Source organism: Aulonocara stuartgranti, assembly GCF_965226115.1.
Source record: "Aulonocara stuartgranti genome assembly, chromosome: 18".
Lineage (NCBI taxonomy): Eukaryota > Metazoa > Chordata > Actinopteri > Cichliformes > Cichlidae > Aulonocara > Aulonocara stuartgranti.
This window is the reverse complement of record NC_138954.1, coordinates 2,496,568-2,520,072: the sequence shown is the minus strand read 5'-3', so window position 1 is coordinate 2,520,072 and position 23,505 is coordinate 2,496,568. Positions and strand designations below refer to the sequence as shown.

The following is a 23,505-nucleotide window of genomic DNA, read 5'->3' as shown; positions in this document are numbered from 1 at the left end:
GCTGAACTTGAAGTTTAAACACACAGTTGTACAGAAACTTTGGCAAAATGGTTTAAACAACATCCAGTTATCAGAGTGACCGTCACAAATCTGATCTCAGCTCAATAAAAAAACAAAAAGTTTCTGATGGAAGAAATGAGACAGAGAGGCTGAAGTCTCCTTCACTTTCCCCTGTCATCACATCTTTTTTGCGGGTAAAATAATTTAACATCCAGCCTCATGTGTTAGACCCAGATTTGTGGCATCACTGTAAGAAAAGAGCTTTTTCCCCATGTGCTCGTAGTAAATCATCTTTATTTCTATTCACAGTTATAATCAAAGTATGATCCTGATCAATATGTTAAATAATAAATGTAGTAAGTAAAATAACTGCTGATCTTCTGTAAACACAGTGATTGGTGACGACCTACCAGAGGGAGGAGAGGTGGGGTGAGTGAGCACTTGTCAGAGCATAAATTGGAGCCTCAGAGATGTTCAGGTTCTGTTTCCAGCAGTCCTGTGAGCAGTTCAGATGATCGGATACCAGAAATTCACCTTTGGAAATTCTGGCAGAGACACCAGAGACATCAAGCAGCTGCCCAGACAATGGACTTACAAATTCAACATGGGTTGGCCTCCACCTCTGTGGAAAGTGTGGGGCGGCCAATCAGCTCTGGGATGGATCCTTGGTCACCTCACGACAGCCTTCGTCTCCCGGTCGGCTTAGCGTCTTGCTGGCTGATCATAGCGACCTGCTCCGTAAAAATGTTTTGTATGTAAAAGATTTTAATGAATGGTTCAGTATTAGTGCAAATGTTCTCACTGTAACGGAAACACTTTAGAAGATTTTAATGATCACAAAAACCAGATGTTGGTGGTGATATGATAATAAAGATAATAACACACACCTTTCTCTGTGGATGTCCAACCAGGGTCACACACAACAATCCCAGCATGTGGGAACATCATCTGTGGGATGTTCTCCTTAAAAATCTCTGTGTTGATGAGCTGAATAATGTGGACACTTGGATTGAGAAAGAACACAACAGTCAGTCGTCTTTGTCAGGTATGGAGGAAGGACGGCAGCAGAAGTCTTGGCAGAAGAGAATATCCAAGCTAATGGACATCATCCCAGTGGCTCCTGGTGTTGTTAACAGAAAATACAAAGTTACTGTCACATAAAATATAAGTTTAGAGAAAGTTCAGAGAATTAGATCCACACCTCTTCTAGTGTCACAGTTACACATCCTCATCTTTCAGAACAAGAACTCAGCCTTCAAGGTGGATTTGAAACTGTTGCATTTAATGACACAGATCATATTTAAAATACACATACAGGTAAATTTATAACAGAAAGTTTAACCTCCACAAAAAAGTTCAAAATAAATGACCAAGACTGTGACAAATAAATCAGCACAGTATAGAAAGTTAGCTGTTAATATGAGAGCCTCAATTTTAATCTGTTAACTACATGTTAACATGTTGCAGCTCCAGCATTTATTGATTTATCAGTTAAACTATTAAAATTAATCTTACAGTAATGAGTCTGTGTCCTTTATGAACTATTAGTTTATTAGATTTATATTTCCTGGAGTGTTATTCCCAGGAAAGATTAGGATATCAGCCTCTCTGACTTTGTCTCTGATGAACTCATTTCTAATCTTGTCCAGTGAAAGTCTGAACATCTTCCGTTCGGCCTCCTGCCTTTTTATCAGAGCCACAGGATCCAAACCAGACATCACAGCAGCTCTCACCAACATCCTGTAAACCTTCCTTTCACTCTGCTGCTGTCCTTCTGTCACAAATCACCTGACAGTCATTTAAAGTTAGCAGCACAGTGTGGCTGTGACAATGCTGCTCAAAGTTTCCTGAATTACATTCCAAGTTATATACTGCTCAAAAACATAAAGGGAACACTTGGAGTTACATTGTGTTGTTTAAGGGTTCCCTTTATTTGTTGAGCAGCATATATTAAGATCATTTAAGCAGATTACTGTGAAGGACTTTAATGGTTCGCTGATGGATTCGCCTCCATCTCCTGTGTTCTTGCTGTCAGGTGGATCCTTGTGATCCTGTAAACAGTGATGCACCTGAGAGTCACAGACAGACATGTGGGACACAGACAGACCTCTTCCACAGCAGATGTCTTTAGTTCACAGGAGGAAAAATACAGGTGTGATAATGACGGCTGCATTCCAGTTAGCAGAGGTCCTGCTTTGTGGATCAGAGTCAGTTTCAGCCTGCTGTGTTACAGTGGACAGCTACAAATAACAGGTGTAGCCTGAAAGGTCGATCAGATGAAGGTTATTGGTTTGAATCCATGTTGAGAGGTTGGTATCTATCTCTCTGAGATTACTTTTTTTTGTTCATAAAGTTGTTCTGAGACAAACTGCTGCTGCCTCCAGCTGACTGGTTCCAGGTGTTGCAGGTATGAATCCTCCTGATGGTTCAGTCTGAGAAGAACTGAAGTCAGAACAGTTTTAAAATGTTTGCTGGCACAAAAACACAACCTGACATCCAAGGTGAAATTCTGTGATTTAGAAGTGGAATTACAGAGAACAGTGGTGATATCACGGCCACTGAACTGTGATTAAATAAATGTTTTAAAGAACAAACAGTGTGCTCTGTAGAGCTGTTTGATAGCCAGAATACACAGAAGTCCTGCTCTCACACTGACAGCAGTGATGGACACGTACAGCTTCATGATGGCTGCCAAACACACAAAGAACACGACAGGATCAACAACCTGTGAAACAGTTTTAGCAGTTTTTATACAAAATGTCATCTCTGTCATTCTAACTGTAAGCGATCATTAGCTAGATTAGCCACACGGTATTAGAGGGTTGTTGCTAGCTAGCGATGCTGCACACCTGTTACTCCCGTAGTCTTTATGCTTCAATGATTCCACAGGTCTCATTTTTTCTTATCCTGTTTTAGACAGAGATGACATCAGCAGCAGACTCCACAGAGACCCAGAGTTACTGTTAGTATCTGAATGATATGGATTTAAACAGTTTTAGATTCAGTTCACACAGAGCGCTCTACAGCCTGCTAACATGGAAAGTTAAATGAAATAAAGCACACTGACAAAAGGTTTGATAGAAGTGTAATTTGTTCTTTTCATTTAATAACAGGGTCCAAAGTCCACATCATTATCAACAGCTACATTCACCCTGGGGAACAACAAGTGAACGTGACCATGAGGACCACGCTGGGTTTCCTGGGTCCAGAGGTTTGAGAAATGTCCTCCCTTTCATTTATCACAGCTTCTGTTGACCCACGGAGGAAGACTCCTGATGTGTCATTTCAGAAACATCAGGAACTGAAGGTCACCGCAGGGATCAAGCAGAACTCGCCACCTTCACCAGCAGCTTCCTCAGAGGGAAATCTTCAGACCTCCACTAGACGCCCAAAATAGAAGATGGACAAATCTGCATTTCATGAGCAGTGTGATAGAGACCTTTACTTTGTGTGATGTTAGAAGTTTTCACATCATCCTCAGATGAAGCACAGAGACTCTGGACTTTTACATAATGATGTTATATTCAGTCCTGTAGAAAGTTACATATTTAAAATATATATTATCCTTTCTGGTTACTCTGGTATGAAGGACTCTGAATGACTTCATGGTAAAAAACACAATATTGGCAAAACACAGTGTGAGTGAATTCCAGATTCAAGTTTTTAGTTCAACATACAAGTGACGACCTTTGACCTTCATCAGGTTTTACTTAATTGTGTCAGAGAAAATCTCACTTCATGCAGCTGACGACATTCAGTGTTTAAAACAGAAGCTGTGCAGATCTGAGATCAGCAGCTTTCTGAAACACCAAACTGAGTTAATATTTATGCTCCTATATAGTGACACAGTTACATGGATGATTAATCCCTTTGACTTCTTGTCTTTAACTTTATCAATCAAACAGCTGCAGCTTCCACTGACAAAGAGTGAACATGTAGGATGATGTGTGTGATGTCACTGGGTGGTGCTGAGGGCAGCTCCTAAAATCACAAAGAGAGCAGAATCATCACAAACTGTGAAAGTTTATCCATCAAACCTGAAGTAAAGCCGACTCTTCTCTGTCCTCACACACTTCAGGATCTGAAGTTCTACAGTTCTGCTGACAGCTGATAGATGAGCTGTTTGTTAAAAAAGACAAAGTCTTATATACTAACACATTATCCAGTATAATATTTACCTTTGAGTCATTGCTGCTTTTAAATGGAGACCTCAAAGATGAGATGATGAGCAGGTTTCCAGTCCTGGTTCAGTCTGCTGAGTATTGGTCAACATATATTATTGATCTCTAAGGATGGAAGATGTACAGAGTACTGCACATGTAACTTTGTGAACAAGACTCATTAAGAATACATCAGACTGATTTTAAACCTGAATATTTCAAACAAATTCAGTAGAGAAAAATCTATAAATAAATATACAGTCTGGAACAAAATCCCAGAAACTTCCTGTGATTAAATGACTAAGATTCAATTTGAGGAAATGTGAAGTTATGTGAGTTAAAACTGGTGAACGAGAGTGTTTTACATGGAATCACTTTTTCTGCTGTTAAATCTGTGTGTTTGATCCAGTCAGACTCTGATTCTTCTTCAGCAGCGATGCTGGAAATGAAATTAAGCAGCCAAAGCTGCTCAAATGTGAGGAAACACAAACAGAGAGCAGAAATCTTGTCCTGTGATTCCAGATTTGACATATTCAGATACAAAATCAGTTTTTTTCTATCAGAGAGAAAAGAAGGTGACAGAAAGATGAGGCACCGTGACTGATTCATCCTCTATAAACATCCACAGGAAACTGATGGAAATGTGTCCAACAACATCAGCGTCCTAATGAGCCGCTGCTAGAAGGACAAAATCCTGACCTGACATCAGTCCAAGTGTCTGGTTAAATGTACTGAAAGGTGTTAAACAACAAGTGCTGCTGGAAGAGTTTTCATGAAGAGAACATTAACACTGTGAATGAGGGATGGACTTTGACTCAGTTTGACACAATCTGTTTTTCTTTCACTTTGAATAAATGTTTTTGTGGGACTGAGGATACATTTGTTTACATTTGGAAGTTTGATGTCATCTGTTCCTCTTGTTTCTGTCTTAAAACAGGATGAAAAATCTGTTTAAACAGAAATAAATCGAATTGAATTTCTGACAGCAGTAAATAAAAATGGTCCCTGAGCTCAGTATGTTTGTGACTCTGAGATGGAGGTGAAACATGTGAAGCTGGGCTGTGGTTTACTGCTCTCTTCCTGTCACAGACACTGTTTGACATCTGTTCATCTGTTGGTTTTTGTTCAGGCTGCAGGGATCATTTCTCACTGTGGGGAGCTCTCTTCCTACATGTGCAGTAGTAGGAGGCTGAATGATCAGGTTTAACTTTCTCTATCTTCAATTCAAAGATGTTCTGATTCATCTCAGCAGAGAAATCATTTTTCTGAGGGTGACCGTAATCTGAATAAACACTGCCATCATTAGTATAAATGCGCAGAATAACTTTGAATGTTTCATTTTCTTTCTTCTGGTACCAGTACCGATAGCTGCTGCTACACTGTTCAGTCCCTCCACAGCTGAAGGAGACACTTTGTCCAACTCTCCTGGTCAATGTTAAATCGTCCTGAATCAGCTGTTCTGCTGCCATGGTAACCAGTGCTGTAGAGACACAGACAGATAGATGAAGGTTAGTGTGACAGTGTTTGTTACAGGTTGACTTTGTTGGCTCCTGATTGGCTGGAAACACTCACCTGAACACAGACAGCACAGAGCAGCAGCTGGGAGGAAAAGCATTTTGTGCAGTGGTGTTTCCTCTGGTGAACCTGGGGAGAAGTGGCGCTCTGATGCAGCTGAGGCCAAACAAGGACGAGCTGTGAGATCAGACGAGGGCCACGTGGTTTCTAACAGGTCCTCAAAGCTCCCATCAGCCCCTGCGGCCCACAGATAAGACTGCTGCTGCTGATTGACAGCTCAGCTGAAGCTGCTGTGGTTTCATCGTCTTCATTTCAATCTGACAGCAGATCCAAAAATCTGGGTCACATGATGCACAAACACTCAGAAACATTCATGTTGCTGCGAATTTACTAACACACACTGTTATCTGTGGTTTAACAGCTGTGATGAAAACTCTGAACGTACAAACTAAATATAACGAAACTATAAAGAAAAATAAAAACATAAAAAATAATATTCTGTAAAAATCATTTAAAAGTTCATAAATTATAAACAAAGGACTTTAAAAGAATAAAATCTCATGAAACATAATTTATAGTCAAATTCTTTTTTCTTTTTTTTGTTTTTTAAGGTTTTAGCTTCTGTGAAGCACTTTGAGATTTTTATCTTGAAAGGTGCTCTATAAATAAAGTTTTACTTACTTACTTACATGTGGTTCGGTTGTGTGTTTAAAATATGTTTATCTTTGTGAATCAAAATGAATAAATAATATTCACAGCATCTCATTTTTAATTGTCCTGTTTTATCGACGACGGTTTTAAGAATCATTCAAATGATGATCATCAATTCTAATATCTATAAACAGTAATAAAAACAGGGCTGTGTTTCACGTCAGCTTCATTTATTTGTAGCCATGGTTAGATTTCATCTGCAGCAGGCAGTCATCCACCTTTACACACACATTTACACAACAGTACAAAAGCAGGAATATTTGGAAACATCTCTGTGATCTCTATAAGACAAAAGGATGGGAGAGGCTGGTGTGGTCTCAACACTGTTCACAGTGTTTCCTTCAGTGCTGCTGACAGCGTCTCACAGCGTGCTGTGATACCTGATACCTTGTAAATTAGTCATTTACCTCAGAGCCGATTTTTAGGCTCTCGCCTTTAGTTCATGTTTGTTTTCATCACTCGTTGTCGTCACACCGAACCTCCTGTAACAAACTTCACTTAATTCTTCGCCATCGAGCGTCTGAGTTCTGTCTGCGCCTGAGTCCACTCCTCCATGACAACATCTGTTTCATATTTGCTCTTTTTCACTTCATAGTAAATCACTTAACTTGTTATAGATTATTTACCCTGACATAAAACACAAATCTGTGGAATAAATCTCATCAGATTTTATATTTGCATCTAAGATTTTAAAATGACAGATTCTTTAAAAGCGTCACTAAAGTTCAGCGAATTTCTAATTTGTCCTCCTGCACTTGTGTCAAATATGGACACGCCTTTGTCCTCATGAAGGTTTGCCTTCACTCAGACCCATGCCCTGCTGTTCCTACCATGCCAACATACAGAAACATGTCAGGCAATGAGTTGGAATAAAGTTGAATCAAACCTTGAAACACAGAGATGGATGATATTTTATACCTTTCATTTATAAACAGTCAAAGCAGACGGGGTCATTTTTGAGCCCAAAGGAAAACCTGATTATTTGCTGCCAGTAAAAAACTTGAAGTCGTTTAAAAACAGCTTCCTACATTAACTTTGACATAAAGCCGTCTGTGATCATCTGTTAAAGCGACCGACTCTGGTTGTGAAACAATGATCACAATAACTGATCATTTCATGTATTTTTTACACTGAATTGATCGACAATTTATACTTTAAAAACACTGAAATGAAGTGGGGACATTTGTGACCCTGAGGACCACAGGTGTGTGGAAATCGGGACATTATGAGGGTTAAATCTTAATATTCATATCAACAGAATTTACAGCACAGCGTGGGTGAACTTAATAAATATTCAGCACTGGTTCAATCATCAAATTGATGAATGTTCTTTGTTTGAGTTTGTCTCTCTGTGCTGCTCTTAATTATAATAATTATGTTTTATTTCAATTATATTATTTGTATAAATTGCACTAGTCTGAATAATTAAGCTGATTAATCAATGACACATTTTGATTAAACATTTTACATATTTATGATTATTAGACAAAGATGGAAAGATGCTCAACATCCATCTGAACTGATGGTGTTTTGTGAAATTGTTTTTTTTTTTTCTTTTTTCTTTTTTGCCTGTCCCATTTGGTTCTTTAGCCATCAGAATTGTTGTCTGAAGACCAACAAGGATACCCAATGGATTTACTTTGCCAAATGGATCTTCGTGGCATTGCCGTATTGGTCCATTTGGTCGATCTTTGTTTTTATTATTTATTATATTTTATTTTCAGATATTACAGACGGGACAGACATCAGTGAGAGATAGGAATGGGAGAAAGAAAGAGGAAGGAAAGGAAAAACAGAAGGGGAGAGGGACAGTGAGAAAGGGGGGGAGAAAAAAAATAAAAAATCTCCTGGATCACCTGTTGAGAGAAGAATAGAAAACAAGCAAAAAAAGACAAAAAAAACAAAGCAACATACTAAACACAACACCATCGCATTAATCTAGCTAAGTGTAAACAGCAGTAAATACTAAATATTCAATGTTGTTGTGCAGCACGCAGGACAGATGTGCTTCGAAGTAGCAGCCAAGAAAGGTGTAATTTAAGTCTACGAGCAGTGAACACCCGTGTGCATACCTGTGTGGATCAGCGCGCTTGTATTCCAAAGGTTTCTCCATGTAACGATCTGCTAGGGAGTGTGGGGGGGGGGCCACAGCCCCGTCCTCCAGGGTATGAAGCAGGTATGGAGGAGATCAAAACTCCAGACATCCAGAGGCCCCCAGAACACAAGAGACCAAGGAAGACCCACAGAGGGGCAGCTGCGCCACTGTCCCAGCAAGAGCTGAGGAGAGTCCCAGATGAGGGCTCACTCAAAGCATTTTGTGCAGTGGTGTTTCCTCTGGTGAACCTGGGGAGAAGTGGCGCTCTGATGCAGCTGAGGCCAAACAAGGACGAGCTGTGAGATCAAACGAGGGCCACGTGGTTTCTAACAGGTCCTCAAATCAAATCAAATCACTTTTATTGTCACATCACATGTGCAGGCACACTGGCACAGCACATGCGAGTGAAATTCTTGTGTGCGAGCCCCACAAGCAACAGAGATGTGCAAACACAACAACACAAACGAGCAAAATACAAGAATGGCCAACCTGAAACTAATAAATATATGTACAATATATAATAGTCTATGCATTTCTGGATGTGTATACTAAATATTTTCCTACGTGTGTGTGTGTGTGTGTGTGTGTGTGTGTGTGTGTGTGTGTGTATACACATTTTTACAAATTAAATAGTAAAAAAAAAAATAATAAAAAAAAATAAAAAATAAAAAAATAATAATAATAATAATAAAATATATAAAATATACAGAGTTGAATATGTGCAAAACAAGTGGCATTTATATACAGTGTGGAGTGCATAATGTTGAAGTTCCAGTAGTGAAGCTGAGGTGTCTATGACGTGTTCAGCAGTCTGATGGCCTGATGGAAGAAGCTGTCTCTCAGTCTGCTGGTACGGGACCGGATGCTGCAGAACCTCCTTCCTGATGGAAGCAGTCTGAACAGTTTATGGCTGGGGTGACTGGAGTCCTTGATGATCCTCCCCGCTTTCCTCAGGCACCGCTTCCTGTAGATGTCTTGGAGGGAGGGAAGCTCACCTCCAATTATCCGTTCAGAGCACCGCACTACTCGCTGGAGAGCTTTGCAGTTGTAGGCGGTGCTGTTGCCATACCAGGTGGTGATGCATCCAGTGAGGATGCTCTCAATGGCACAGTGATAGAAGGTCCTGAGGATGCGGGGGCTCATGCCGAATCTTTTCAGTCTCCTGAGAAAGAAGAGGCGCTGCTGCGCCTTCTTCACTGTTTTGTTTGTGTGTACTGACCACGTAAGATCCTCAGCCAGGTGTACACCAAGGAAGCGGAAGCTGCTCACTCTCTCCACAGCAGCGCCGTTGATGGTGATGGGGGTGTGTACTTCTCTGCACCTCCGGAAGTCCACTATCAACTCCTTTGTCTTTGCGACGTTGAGGGTGAGATGGTTGTCTTGACACCAGTGGGTCAGGGCGCTGACCTCCTCCCTGTAAGCCGTCTCATCACCGTTGGTGATAAGACCCACCACTGTAGTGTCGTCCGCAAACTTCACAATGATGTTGGAGCTGTTAGTGGCTGTGCAGTCGTAGGTGTAGAGTGAGTACAGGAGAGGGCTCAGTACACACCCCTGTGGAGCACCAGTGTTCAGTGTGACGGGGGATGAGGTGATGCTGCCCAGTCTGACCACCTGGCGTCTGTCAGACAGGAAGCTAAGGATCCAGCTGCAGAGGGAGCTGCTCAGTCCTAGATCCTGCAGTTTCCTGTCCAGCTTCGAGGGAACGATGGTATTGAATGCTGAGCTGTAATCTACAAACAGCATCCTCACATACGTGTCTCTCTTCTCCAGGTGTGACAGGGCAGTATGTAGTGTCAGGGCTATGGCATCATCAGTGGACCTGTTGTGGCGGTATGCAAACTGTAGAGGGTCCAGTGAGTCGGGTAGTGCAGAGCAGATGAAGTCCCTGACCAGCTTCTCGAAGCATTTGCTTACGATGGGGGTCAGGGCTACAGGTCGCCAGTCGTTCAATGAGGAGATGGTGGAGGATTTGGGTACAGGGACGATGGTGGCCATTTTGAAGCAGGCTGGGACTACAGACAGAGAGAGGGAAAGGTTGAAGATGTGCGTGAACACTCCAGCCAGCTGAGCCGCGCATGACCTGAGGACGCGGCCGGGAATCCCGTCCGGACCAGTAGCTTTGCGTGCGTTCACCTTCCTGAAGCACCTCCGCACATCCTCCTCAGACACAGTGTGCGCACTGACGTCATCCGCGGTGCGCACACTGTCCGGTCTCATGGTGTTCGCTGTGTCGAATCTAGCGTAGAATACGTTTAGATCCTCACACAGAGAGGCCGTGGTCTGCGGTGTGCTGGTTTCCCCTCTAAAGTCTGTGATCGTGTTTAGTCCCTGCCACATACTCCGAGGGTTGTAAAGCTCCCATCAGCCCCTGCGGCCCACAGATAAGACTGCTGCTGCTGATTGACAGCTCAGCTGAAGCTGCTGTGGTTTCATCGTCTTCATTTCAATCTGACAGCAGATCCAAAAATCTGGGTCACATGATGCACAAACACTCAGAAACATTCATGTTGCTGTGAATTTACTAATACACTGTTACCTGTGGTTTAACAGCTGTGATGAAAACACTAAATATAATGAAACTATAAATAAATAGAAAAATCTAAAAATAAATAATATGGTTAAATATTTTAGAAGTTCATCAATTGCACTCAAAGTAGTTAAAAAAACATAAAATCATATATAACAACATTTAGAGTAAAAATCTTATTTGAAACAAACATGTGGTTCTGTTGTGTGTTTAAATATGTGCACACTGTGGTTCTGTTGTGTGTTTAAATATGTGCACACTGTGGTTCTGTTGTGTGTTTAAATATGTGCACACTGTGGTTCTGTTGTGTGTTTAAATATGTGCACACTGTGGTTCTTTCCCACATCTTCTAATGTGTTTTGTTCCAAGTTGGTTTCAGACTGAAGGATTCATTAAAGCCTTTTTAAGAATCATTCAAATGATGATCATCAATTCTAATATCTATAAACAGTAATAAAAACAGGGCTGTGTTTCACGTCAGCTTCATTTATTTGTAGCCATGGTTAGATTTCATCTGCAGCAGGCAGTCATCCACCTTTACACACACATTTACACAACAGTACAAAAGTACTTTTTGATTCCTGAAAGAGAAATAAGACAAATGTTGCCTTTGTATCATCTCTGATATGGAAGGGATCATTTGAAGATGTGAGTGAAGGACACAAATATTTGGATCTGGTGTTGTTCTACATTTTAGGACTAAAAGACAGAAGGAAGAAAGTGAAAGTGACTGTGCGAGGCGTTGAAGTCATGAAGTCAAGTGGAGGCCGCTGACTGCTGTTACTTTCTGCTGTACAGGTTCAACAGGGACTCACAGTCAGCCTGCTAGAACATTTGGATGAAGAGAAAAAGGAGGAAAAAGACTTTGAGGGACAAATCCAATAAGATCAGCATGTTTTGAATGTGGGAATACAACAGTTTCCTCCACCATGACACACACTGGAGCCTCTTTTTGCTCACAGCTTCACTGTTTGTCTCAAAGTTCAGTTTGGAGGCCAAAATTGTTGCAACACATTTGTAAGTTTGCACTAATTTCACTGTGTGACCCTTAATGGATGTAATCAAAGAATCAGTCAGTGAAATATGAAGCTGTGCTGTAAGTTTGGAGGAGAAAAGTGTCTGAGTGACTTTAATGAGGTGAACACATGAATACAGAGCACTGACTGACACGTACACACTCCTTTAATGAGTCGCACACATTTTTGTGACTTCATGAAATGTCAAAAATGACACAACACACAACAAGCTGCGAGCACATTATTGTGTGTTTGCTGTTTGTGTGCTTTGTTTGCTGTTATGATAGCAGGCATACAGCCATGTTCTCAATGTCTCAGCTATCATTGATTATTGCTGCTCTTCCTCTTCTATTAGGCACTTCAACTCAATGAATGACACACAGAAAGATTTCATGACTGTGTTCTTCACAATAAGGAGAATATGTTATCTGCATCTGAATGACTCATGTTGCCTTGTTTCTACTTTGTTTGCATATTTCTGCTTGTTGGAAAGGATTTTCTGAATCATTCAGTAGTTTTTGTAATAATAACGACATTTAGCAAGACTTCAAAATGATTCTCCAACATTTGCTGTTCAGACTTGATCTGTTCTTACGTGTGTGATATCCAGAATGAAAAACTCAGCTCAGGTAATAAAATGGGAGCTGAGCAGACTGCAGGGGCTTCATGGTCTCTCCTTTGATTCCATTAAAGTTCATTTGTCAGCTGTGAGTTGAGGATTTGAGCTGTTTCTCTCACAGGTGAAGAACACAGATCCTTCCTGGAATCATTCTTGAAGCAGAGTTCCTGCTTGTAACTGTCATTGTGTTATTAAAGTGAAAGCCACAGCTAACGGTGTGGAGGCTGCAGAGCAGAAACCCACACAGCCCGTCTGCTGCAGGAGAGCAAGTTTGGATACAGTCAGTTTGTGCTTCACTCACACGGGTTGTTGTTGATCACACAATGAAAGTAGAATCAAACTCTTCATCTTCAAATCTTTATTGTTCACACAAACACAACTACACTGTTTGACATTTGAAAATCAAACAAAAACTTGTGATAAAAATATTCCTGATGGTTTTTGTTACTACAATAAAAGTCACAATAAGCACAAAAAGAATTCTAACTCAGAGCAACAATACATGTAAAGATGTATTTATTTCAGACGATCTTCTAACTGTTGAAGAAAAAGGCAAAATAAGCTCAACACATCATAACTAACATTTGTGATCAAAGTGATGAATGAGATGAATTGATGAGATGTGATGGTGAGAAAAGGCGAGCAGGAAACAGTCAGTCAGCATGTGTGCAGTTGGTGGACGCTCCCTTGTTTGTGAGCATCATCAGCAGAGAGAGTCCACAGCAGTACACCAGACTCTTCACTATCAGCACTGTGTACAGCAGGCAGAGCAGCTTCACCCTGCACTGAGACTGGAAGGACACTGAAGGACAGACAGACACAAAGAGACAGACAGACAGTCGGGTTATTCCTCTCAGATCAAGGAGAAAAAGTCCAAATAGAAACAGTCACAGCTTCTTCTTCAAGTGGATGAATTGATGTAGTGTTTGTGTCCACTTGGGGGCAGAAGAACTCCACAAGCAGCTAACAAACTGATCTCTGACATATTATGGTCTGTCTGCTGTTTGGTGCTGAGCAGCTAGTGTACAGTGGCTTTATCAGAGCTTGTTGGATGAAGATTTGATCAATTAGTGCAACTTTAAGAGCCTAAACTTGTTCCAGCTGCCTCATTGGACATTGGAGCTGTCCATGCAGAGAGGCAGCAGGTGATCTTACAGTCAGCTGGCTGCAGAGCTGGCAGGTCTGCTGGCTCTCTCTCTGGAGGACAGGAGGCTGCTGGAGCTGGAAGCTCTGAAACAGAAAAGGAGTCAAATGTTTGGAGCTGCAGTGAGAAATGTCAGTCCTCTGCTGCTCTGCTCTCTTTGACAGCATCTCCACATGAAGCTGAATCACTGCTGAACACAGTCAGCAAGCCTTCATTACCTTGTTGTGTTCGGGCCTCCACTGTGCCCCCCTCGTGCTTCACCCAGCAGCTGTATTTATATGTGTCAGAATGGCTCCCATCAACCATCCTGATGGCAATGGTGCGTCCCGCCTCTCTGAGCTCCAGCTGCTCTCCCTCAGCAGGGGGCAGCTCCTCCGCTTCTCCGCCGTTCTTCTTCTGTCTTTTCCAGGAGAACTGGACCAGAGGAGGAAACATGGCTGAGGCCACACACAGCAGGGAGCTGTTCCCCTCCAGGTGGGCTCTGGATGCTGCTGGGTACACGCTCACCACGGGCTTCACTACCTGCTCATCTGAAGTTTGACAGCAGCAACAAGCAGCACAGACACACATTCACACAGTCAGCAGCAGCTTCCAGCACTGCACTGCATTCAGTCTGATCCTGGAAACTACATGGACTCTGATCACTAAACTACTCATCAGCACAAAGTTCACTACATACACTGGATTCAGCTTCATATCAAACACAGTCATCACCTCATGTCATCATGGCTCACATGAGGAACACTCAGCATGATTTTATATCATGAAATAAAATGTATTTCTTCTTTTTTATTTTCTTGATATTATTTCAAAATATGACTCACACATGTAAATGTATATAGATATTTGTTTTTATACAATTTAAATTTGATTTCCCATCTAAAAAAAACAAAACAAATTCTAACAGAAATTTGTTTTTTTCCAAAAATAAATGATTTCTTTCACAACATAATTTCAACAATGAAATTTACATTTTTGCATCGGAGTTTTTAAACATTTGTTATATAGATTTCACAATTCTTGTATTTTATACTCCAACAATTGCAACAGCAGCACATCTATTGTTTATTTTATTATGTTTTAAATGTGTGAATGAATTGTTTCACACATTTAAATGTAATTATTCAGACACTTGAATGAAAATTAAATACCTTTTTTAAATAATATAAACTAATGATCATACTTTACATCATATATTGTATGTGAGATACAGTTTGGGAAAATGTTATTTACCTGTACATATTTTTTCAAAGATGCAGTTACTGGTAACATTTTTCTTGTCATTTGAAATTTAGTCTCACACATCAAACAAATCTGACTCGTAACAATTTCATTCTAATTTTTGTTATCACATTTTTTAATCACACCATTAACTGCTATCTATTTTCTCTTTAGCATAGCTTATATATACAAATTTATTTCTACTTATTTGAACATCAAATATGATCTCGTGTTAAAAACCAGCAGAATCACTGAGAGGATCAAATCCTAAATATTTGTAACATCACTAATATTTGCAGAAATAAAGAATAACTTTAGTTGTTCGGTGAGATTTCAACATGTTTTCAGAGATTATTGAGCTTTTCTTATGTAACAATGGCTGCAGATGAATTCTACTATTTTAGTTTTTGAAAACCTAACATCTAATACCTGTAACAATAGAAGCTGGCTTTTAAAATATTTTCAGCTTCTACAATAAAACAACAGAAGGAAAATTCTTTGTTCTTACCTGTTACATAGAGTTTAGTTCCAGAGCCAAAGATTCTGTTTCCCACAGTGAGACAGACTGCTACAAAAACCTGTCTGCTGCTGAACGTGTCAGCTGAGGTGAATGAGTCCAAATGAGGAAGCAGGATCATATTTCAGCTCCATGATGTGTTTCTCTAATGTTCATATCAACATGACTGTCTCTTCTTCTCTTTTCTTTAATGCACATGGATTCTTCATTAACTGATTCAGTTGATTCTGAATTTTTGATCCAGGTCAACATTTGAGGTCTGGACTGAAACACCTGACATGAATAATGCAACTGGAATTTAAAGGCTTCTGTTTAGTCTGCTTAAAATGTAGTTATTCATGGCAGTCAGTCAACTTTGTCAGCATTCTATATTTAGCTGTGTCTACACTCAATACAGGATGACATCATCCTTTTTGCTAAAGCATATAGTTAGGACTGGATCATGTGACCCTGAATCCTCCCTCTGTTATGCTGCAATAGGCTTAGGCTGCTCGGAGATTCCCATGATGCACTGAACATTTCTCCTTCTCTCATCTTTTCTGCACTTGCTGTGTTTTTTACACCAATCTGGATTTTATACTGAGTTATTATTAATCTCTCTGATGCTGCACTGTACTTGCTGACCTCTTGATATGAGGTTTGTATGTAGAACGAGACTGAATAAAGTTTTTAAATCTAATTTTTGCTCTCAAGCACTGAGCCTGCATCTGAAAGAAGAAACAGTGAAAGTTGAGTTGCAGGTTATGTTTCATGACTAAGTTTAAAATCAGGTGGAAGTGCTAGCATTGATTTTTTTAATTTTATGTACAGGAGCAGAAAAGGGGAATTTTCGGTTTCAAGGACGTGATGCCAGGTCTGTTATGTAAATATAAATAATAATAGTAATAATGCATTTTATTTGGGGTGCCTTTCAAAAACCCAAGGTCACCTTACAAAGAACAAAATTAACAAAAGGAACAGTAAAATACATAAAATAAGGTAAAATTGCAAAACAGCTTGACAACAGATAAAATCAGCATTAAAGAGAATAAGCCAGTTTAAACAGATGTGTTTTGAGCTGTGACTTAAATATGGAAAGGGAGTCAATATTTCTTAGTGCAGGAGGAAGAGAGTTCCAGAGCTGAGGAGCAGAGCGACTGAAAGCTCTGTTCCCCATAGTGATGAGACGTGCGGACGGAACAGTAAGATGAATAGCAGATGAGGATCTGAGAGGGCGGGAAACAGTGGTGATATGGAGCAGGTCACACAAATATGAAGGAGCAGATTTATGGATACACTTGTATGCAAGAAGTAAGGTTTTAAAGTTTATCCTGGCTTCTACGGGCAACCAGTGAAGCTGCTGAAGAACTGGGGTAATATGAGCTCTTAACGGAGTACGAGTTATGACCCGAGCTGCAGAAATTTGAAGGAGTTGGAGTTTATGAAGGGACCTTTTAGGGAGACCAAATAAGAGGGAATTGCAGTAATCAATACGGGACGTAATAAAACCTTGGACAAGGATGGCAGCAGCATGGGGAGTAAGGAAGGGGCGGAGTCAGTTAATATTACGTAAGTGAAAGTATGCAGACCGGGTTATGTAATTAATGTGAGACTGGAATGAAAGAGTATTATCAAGTATGACACCCAAACTCTTAACCTGAGGGGAGGGAAGTGTTAATGGAAAAACTGTGGGATTTGGTTAAGACAGATGGTGAACCAACAAGTAAAACTTCAGTTTTATTACAGTTGAGTTTGAGAAAATTGGAGGAGAACCAGGATCTAACAACATCACTAACAACAGACGGATTATGGACTCAAATGTCATGTTTTTCACCGAAACATGGTTGAACAACAGCTGCCCGGACAATGCTATCGAGTTAGCAGGACGCCACACACACCGAGCCGACAGGCTAGCAGATGACTCCGGCAAGACCAGAGGTGGAGGTTTGTGCATTTATATTAACAATGCTTGGTGCATGAACTCCACTACTACTGAGAGTCACTGCTCGCCTAATGCGGAGTTTTTAATGGTCAAATGCAGACCTTATTATCTCCCCAGAGAATTCACTTCGATCATACTCACTGCCGTGTATATACCCCCCGACGCTAATGCTAGGTTGGCCATGAAAGAACTTTCTGCAGCCATTAACAAACACCAGAATAAACACCCCGAGGCTGCTTTTATTGTTGCTGGCGACTTCAACCACACCAACTTAAAGCCAGTCCTCCCCAGATTCCACCAACATGTCTCCTGCCACACCAGAGGAGACAAGACTTTAGACCATGTGTATTCCAACCTGGCTGGAGCCTACAAAGCCACACCCCTCCCCCACATTGGACAATCGGACCATCTCTCCCTGTTCCTCACACCTCGGTATTCACCACTCATCCAACGTGTGAAACCTGCTGTGAGGACAATTAAAGTGTGGCCAGAGGGGACAGACGCAGTGCTCCAGGACAGATTTAAAAACACAGACTGGAATATGTTCACCCACACAGACCTGGACCAGTACGCCTCATCTGTACTGGATTACATCTCCAAAACCACAGACAGTGTCACCACCCAGAAACGGATCACCATGTACCCCAACCAGAAGCCTTGGATGAACCGGGATGTTCGTCTCCTCTTGAAGGCCCGCAACACTGCCTTTAGGTCAGGAGATGCACACGCCTACAGTACAGCCAGGGCTAATCTAAAGAAGGGCATCAAAAAAGCCAAACACCATTACAAAAAGAAGGTAGAAGAACACTTCTCCAACTCCAACCCCCGACGCATGTGGCAAGGACTCCAGACCATCACAGACTACAGGACCACCAAACCCTCCCCCGCATCCTCTGATGTCTCCTTCCTCAACGAGCTCAACAACTTTTATGCTCGTTTTGAGCGAGGGAACCCCACAACCACAACCAAAGCAGACGTGACGCCAGACCACCAACCTATGACTCTCTCCCCCACCGATGTAGGAGCGGTGCTGAGCAGGATCAATGTCCACAAGGCTGCAGGCCCTGATGGCATCCCCGGGCGTGTTCTCAGAGCGTGTTCTGGGGAGCTTGCAGGAGTGCTCACAGACATATTCAATCTGTCCTTGGCCCACGCTGTGGTACCGGCCTGCTTCAAATCCACCTCCATCGTCCCGATACCCAAAAACTCCAACCCATCTTGCCTCAATGATTACCGCCCAGTAGCACTCACCCCCATCATCACTAAGTGCTTAGAGCAGCTGGTCCTAGCACACTTCAAATCCTGTCTCCCCCCCACCCTGGACCCCCACCAATTCGCATACCGCCGGAACAGGAGCACAGAGGATGCAGTCTCCATCGCACTGCACGCTGTCCTCTCACACCTGGACAACAACACCTACGCCAGAATGCTGTTTATAGACTTCAGTTCAGCATTCAATACAATCCACCCCTCACAACTCATCAGGGAACTGACAGACCTGGGCATCAGTTCCCTCATCTGCAAATGGTTACTGGACTTCCTGACCAACCGCCCCCAACATGTCCGGCTGGATAACCGCTGCTCATCTACAATCACAATGAACACCGGTGTACCACAAGGCTGTGTGATGAGCCCTTTCCTCTACTCCCTCTTCACCCACGACTGCAGACCTGCTGATGGTTCCAACACCATCATTAAGTTTGCAGATGACACCACGGTGATTGGCCTCATCAGTGACAACGATGAGGCCGCCTACAGGGAGGAGGTGGATCGTCTGGCTGAGTGGTTCGACACAAACAACCTGCTGCTTAACACCGAGAAGACCAAGGAGCTCATCGTGGACTACAGGAGGAATGCTGACCCACATCCACCCATCCACATTAAGGGGACGGCTGTGGAGCGTGTGAGCAGCTTCAAGTTCCTGGGAGTCCACATCTCCGGGGATCTCACCTGGACGACCAACTGCTCCAAGCTGGTCAAGAAGGCTCACCAGCGCCTCTTCTTCTTGAGGACTCTGAGGAAGAACCACCTGTCCTCAGACATCCTGGTGAACTTCTATCGCTGCACCATTGAGAGCATCCTGACCAACTGTATAACAGTCTGGTACGGGAACTGCTCTGCCTCAGACCGGAAGGCGTTGCAGAGGGTCGTGAAAACTGCCCAGCGCATCGCCGGAGCACCACTTCCTGCCATAAAAGACATCTACAGGAAGCGGTGTCTGAAAAGGGCTGGGAAAATCATCAAAGACCCCAGTCACCCATCACATGGACTCTTCACCCTCCTGCCCTCTGGGAGGCGCCACAGGAGCCTCCGGACTAAGACCACCAGGTACCGGAACAGCTTCTTCCCCACAGCTGTCAGACTCCTGAACTCTGCCTCCTGACATCTGACCCACGTTAAACTCATGGACTGAACATACACACACCCACAATGGACAACTGTACCCTCAAACACACAATAATAACATGGACTGAACCACCACTCACAACCACTAGCACTTTATATAGCCTCTGTAGAAACTATCTACACCCTCACTTATCTTAACTGCACTACTGTATAGCTCTGTGTAAATAATCATTCTGTACATTCGATAATCTTTAATCCTACAACTGTTTACAACTTGCCTAGTTCCCATTTCTGTATAGCTGTATATCTCAGATTCTGTAAAGTTATTTATTTCATATTCTGTATAGTTTTTCATATTTATATCCTGTTCATATCCTGTACATAGCTTGTACTCACTACAGCCTGTACATACTTATAGTTATAGAATATTCACAACATACTTCATACCGTGTACATTATAACATACCATAATAGACCCATTTCTGTAATATACTCACATATCTATATTATTGCTAATATATATTGTAATATATCTATATCACTAAAGCACTTCTGGATGGATGCAAACTGCATTTCGTTGCCCTGTACCTGTGCATGTGCAATGACAATAAAGTTGAATTCTATTCTATTCTATTCTAATCTCAATAAGACAGTTTGAGAGGGAGGTAGGTGGGAGGGATGAATTGGGTTTAGAAGAAAGGTAGAGCTAGGTGTCATTGGCATAACAGTGAAAATTTATATTATATTTTTGGAATATATGACCAAGAGGGAGCATATAAATAATGAATAAAAGAGGCCCTAATACTGAACCCTGGGGCACACCAGCAGAAACAGGATAGAGAGTTAAGGAAAGGGATTTAAATTGGATAAACTGAGTGCGGTCTGAGAGATAGGAGGTAAACCAGGTAAGCGGGGTATGACTAATGCCAATGGAAGCTAACCGGTTCAGGAGAATATTGTGAGAAATGGTACCAAATGCCGCACTAAGATCAAGAAGGATGAGGATGGATAGGAGACCAGAATCAGCTGCCATCAGAAGGTCATTGGTAATCCTTAACAAAGCAGTTTCTGTGCTATGATTGGGGCGGAAACCAGATTGAAATTGTTCATAGAGATTATGGTCATTGAGATGTAAATGAAGCTGGGCGGCGACAACTTTTTCAAGAATTTTTGAAATAAAGGGGAGATTTGATCTTGGGCGAAGATTATCAAAGTTATTGGGGTCTGCACCAGGCTCTTTGAGAGTGGGAATAACAGAAGCCTTTTTCAGTGCTTCAGGAACAATTCCAGTGTTCAGGGAGGAATGAATAATACTGGTTGGTGCTAACGAGGGAAGACAGGCTTTAACTAACACAGTAGGGAGAGGGTCAAGTTGACAGGTGGATGACGTAGATTTTTTAATAAGATTAGATACGTCAGTTATGGAGGGAAGAGTAAAGCTTGAAAATAACTGACAGGAAGACAGTGGGGGAAACAGGAAGTCTACTTCAGAGTCAGGAGCTCCTAAAGAGTTAAGTTGACGGTGGATATCTGAAATTTTACAAGTGAAAAAAGAGATAAGAGAGTTGCAAAAATCAACAGAATACATGTGGGAGGGGAATGAGTCTGGAGGTTTTGTAATTTTACTGAACAATGAAAAGAGAGACCTGGAGTTACCTTCATTAGAACTAATTAAACCAGAGTAGTAAGCAGATTTGGCTGAGGCAATGCAGTCCTTATAGAACAAAACATGATCGTCGTACACTTCTTTATGTACAGTAAGTCCGGTTTTCTTGAATAGACGTTCGAGTTGGCGTCCTTTAGCTTTAAGATGACGCAGGTCGGAGGTAAACCATGGAGCTGAACGGGAAAATGAGACAGTTCGATGTTTAAGGGGAGCAAATATGTTAAGAAGGTTATGAAGGTTGACATTATAATGGCAAACGAGTTCATGAGCGGTTGAGGAGCTGTGAATAGATGGAAGGTCGTGGACGGCAGATGAAAAAACAGCTTAAAACAGGTTAATATTACCAATTTTCCTAAAAGTGATATTACGAGAGATACAGGTATTGGAAGCGGTTATGTTTGCATTAAAAGAAATAAACACTTGATCAGACTGGGGAAACAATGTGGCTTTACAATGGGTGGGGGTAATGCCAGAACTACAGACCAAATCCAGGATATGACCTTTAGAATGGGTAGGGGATTTTATGTACTGTAGAAGCCCAAAACCTTCCAGGCAGGAGGTAAAATCTCTGGAAAGAGGGATTTTATCATTGTCCATATGAATATTAAAGTCACCAACAATTATTAGATTTGGAGAAAGTACAGAGAAATGAGTGAGCAGAGCAGAAAATTCATTTAAAAACTCCTTATTTGGCTTAGCTGGCTGAAAAAACAGTACATATGATGGTGGGGGTAGATTCAATTCAATTCAATTCAATTTTATTTATATAGCGCCAAATCACAACAAAAGTCGCCTCAAGGAGCTTTATATTGTACAGTAGATACAGAGAAAAGCCCAAAAATCATATGACCCCCTATGAGCAAGCACTTTGGCGACAGTGGGAAGGAAAAACTCCCTTTTAACAGGAAGAAACCTCCAGCAGAACATGCTTTTAGCGTACCGGTACTCTCATTTGCACATCTGTTATAATCATTTGGCTGCGCTGCCGCTTTTCAGAGCGCCCTTCACAAGCACGCTTCCTAATTCGTCCCACCGAGAGCAGAGACTACATTACCCATACACCAATGTGTTTTACAAGTGAAAAGCGCATGCGTCGCTTTTGCCGTTGTCATGTCAACAACTCAACGTGGTCCGGAGAGGGTGTGTAAAAAGCACAAACAGCTGCTCGGTTAAAATACAAAAACAATGAACACTTAATATGCTCTCCTGGCTTCAGACTCTGAGTAGTAAAAGAACAAGGTCAGAATCAGAGGACTCGCTGGCTGACACCCCACCAAGCCAGAATGATATCGCTGCAGGTCAGACGCAAGCTAATGAAAGCTGCACTAGTGCCGCAGCCGCGGACGACGGCACTTTTGGCGACGACGAGGACGAGAATGACACTATTTCTACCGATGACAACAGCCGCGTTAGCGAGCATGAGTGGCCAGAATGTTGGTCCCAAGCACAAGTCCGGTATTTCTCCTGAAATTACAAGTGGCTGATCAGCAGAAATCAAAAGTTGGGTTGTAGTGTGTGTAGTCAAGTTTGTGCTCGCGTGGACATGCAGCAAGGGCAGAGAGTGTCGCAGGAGTGGAGTGGGTGCTTAATCTCGTCTTTTGGAAGGGACAAGGCTGCACAACAAAACTCACTACGAAAGAAAATAAAAGAGCACAGAGACTCAATTTATCACAAGAAAGCAGTTGAAATAAAAGAGAAGGCAACACAAAATACAATGCAAAAACACACTGAAGATATGAGAAAGGCTGACTACGCTTCAACTTGCAATGTGTTTAGAACAGCTTATAAGATTGGCAAGCATGGGCGTCCCTTTACAGACATGCCAATAGATGTCCAGTTGCAAGTCTTAAATGGTGTCAAGATGGGCAGAGTTTTGCACTCTAATAACTCATGTGCAAATATACTGGATCACATTGCAGCTGAAATGAAAAAGAAGGTGGTCAATGACATAGTGATGAATGAAAGAAAATTGTGTGTGCTCATTGATGAATCCACTACAATAAGTGGAAAGTCTGTGCTTGTCGTGTGCCTGCGGTCAGCTATT

At 41.8% G+C, this 23,505-nt stretch overlaps 3 protein-coding genes across 3 annotated transcripts in view; 1 reads left to right on the top strand and 2 right to left on the bottom strand.

Annotated features, from left to right (window-relative positions):
- The window catches only part of LOC309693974 (immunoglobulin lambda-1 light chain-like), a 255,987-nt gene that overhangs the window by 32,045 nt on the left and 200,437 nt on the right, over positions 1-23,505 (top strand). The gene's annotated exons all lie outside the window — the stretch shown is intronic.
- Positions 1-23,505, bottom strand: part of LOC309693966 (immunoglobulin lambda-1 light chain-like) — a 99,729-nt gene that overhangs the window by 66,628 nt on the left and 9,596 nt on the right. The window lies entirely within an intron of this gene.
- LOC309694621 (uncharacterized protein) lies at positions 13,010-15,802 on the bottom strand. The gene is made up of 4 exons (XM_082514799.1): positions 15,520-15,802; positions 14,009-14,320; positions 13,802-13,876; positions 13,010-13,448 (listed from the first exon to the last, which is right to left on the bottom strand). The coding sequence occupies exons 1-4, from the start codon at positions 15,647-15,649 to the stop codon at positions 13,300-13,302; spliced, it is 666 nt and encodes a 221-aa protein (XP_082370925.1). The 5' UTR covers positions 15,650-15,802; the 3' UTR covers positions 13,010-13,299.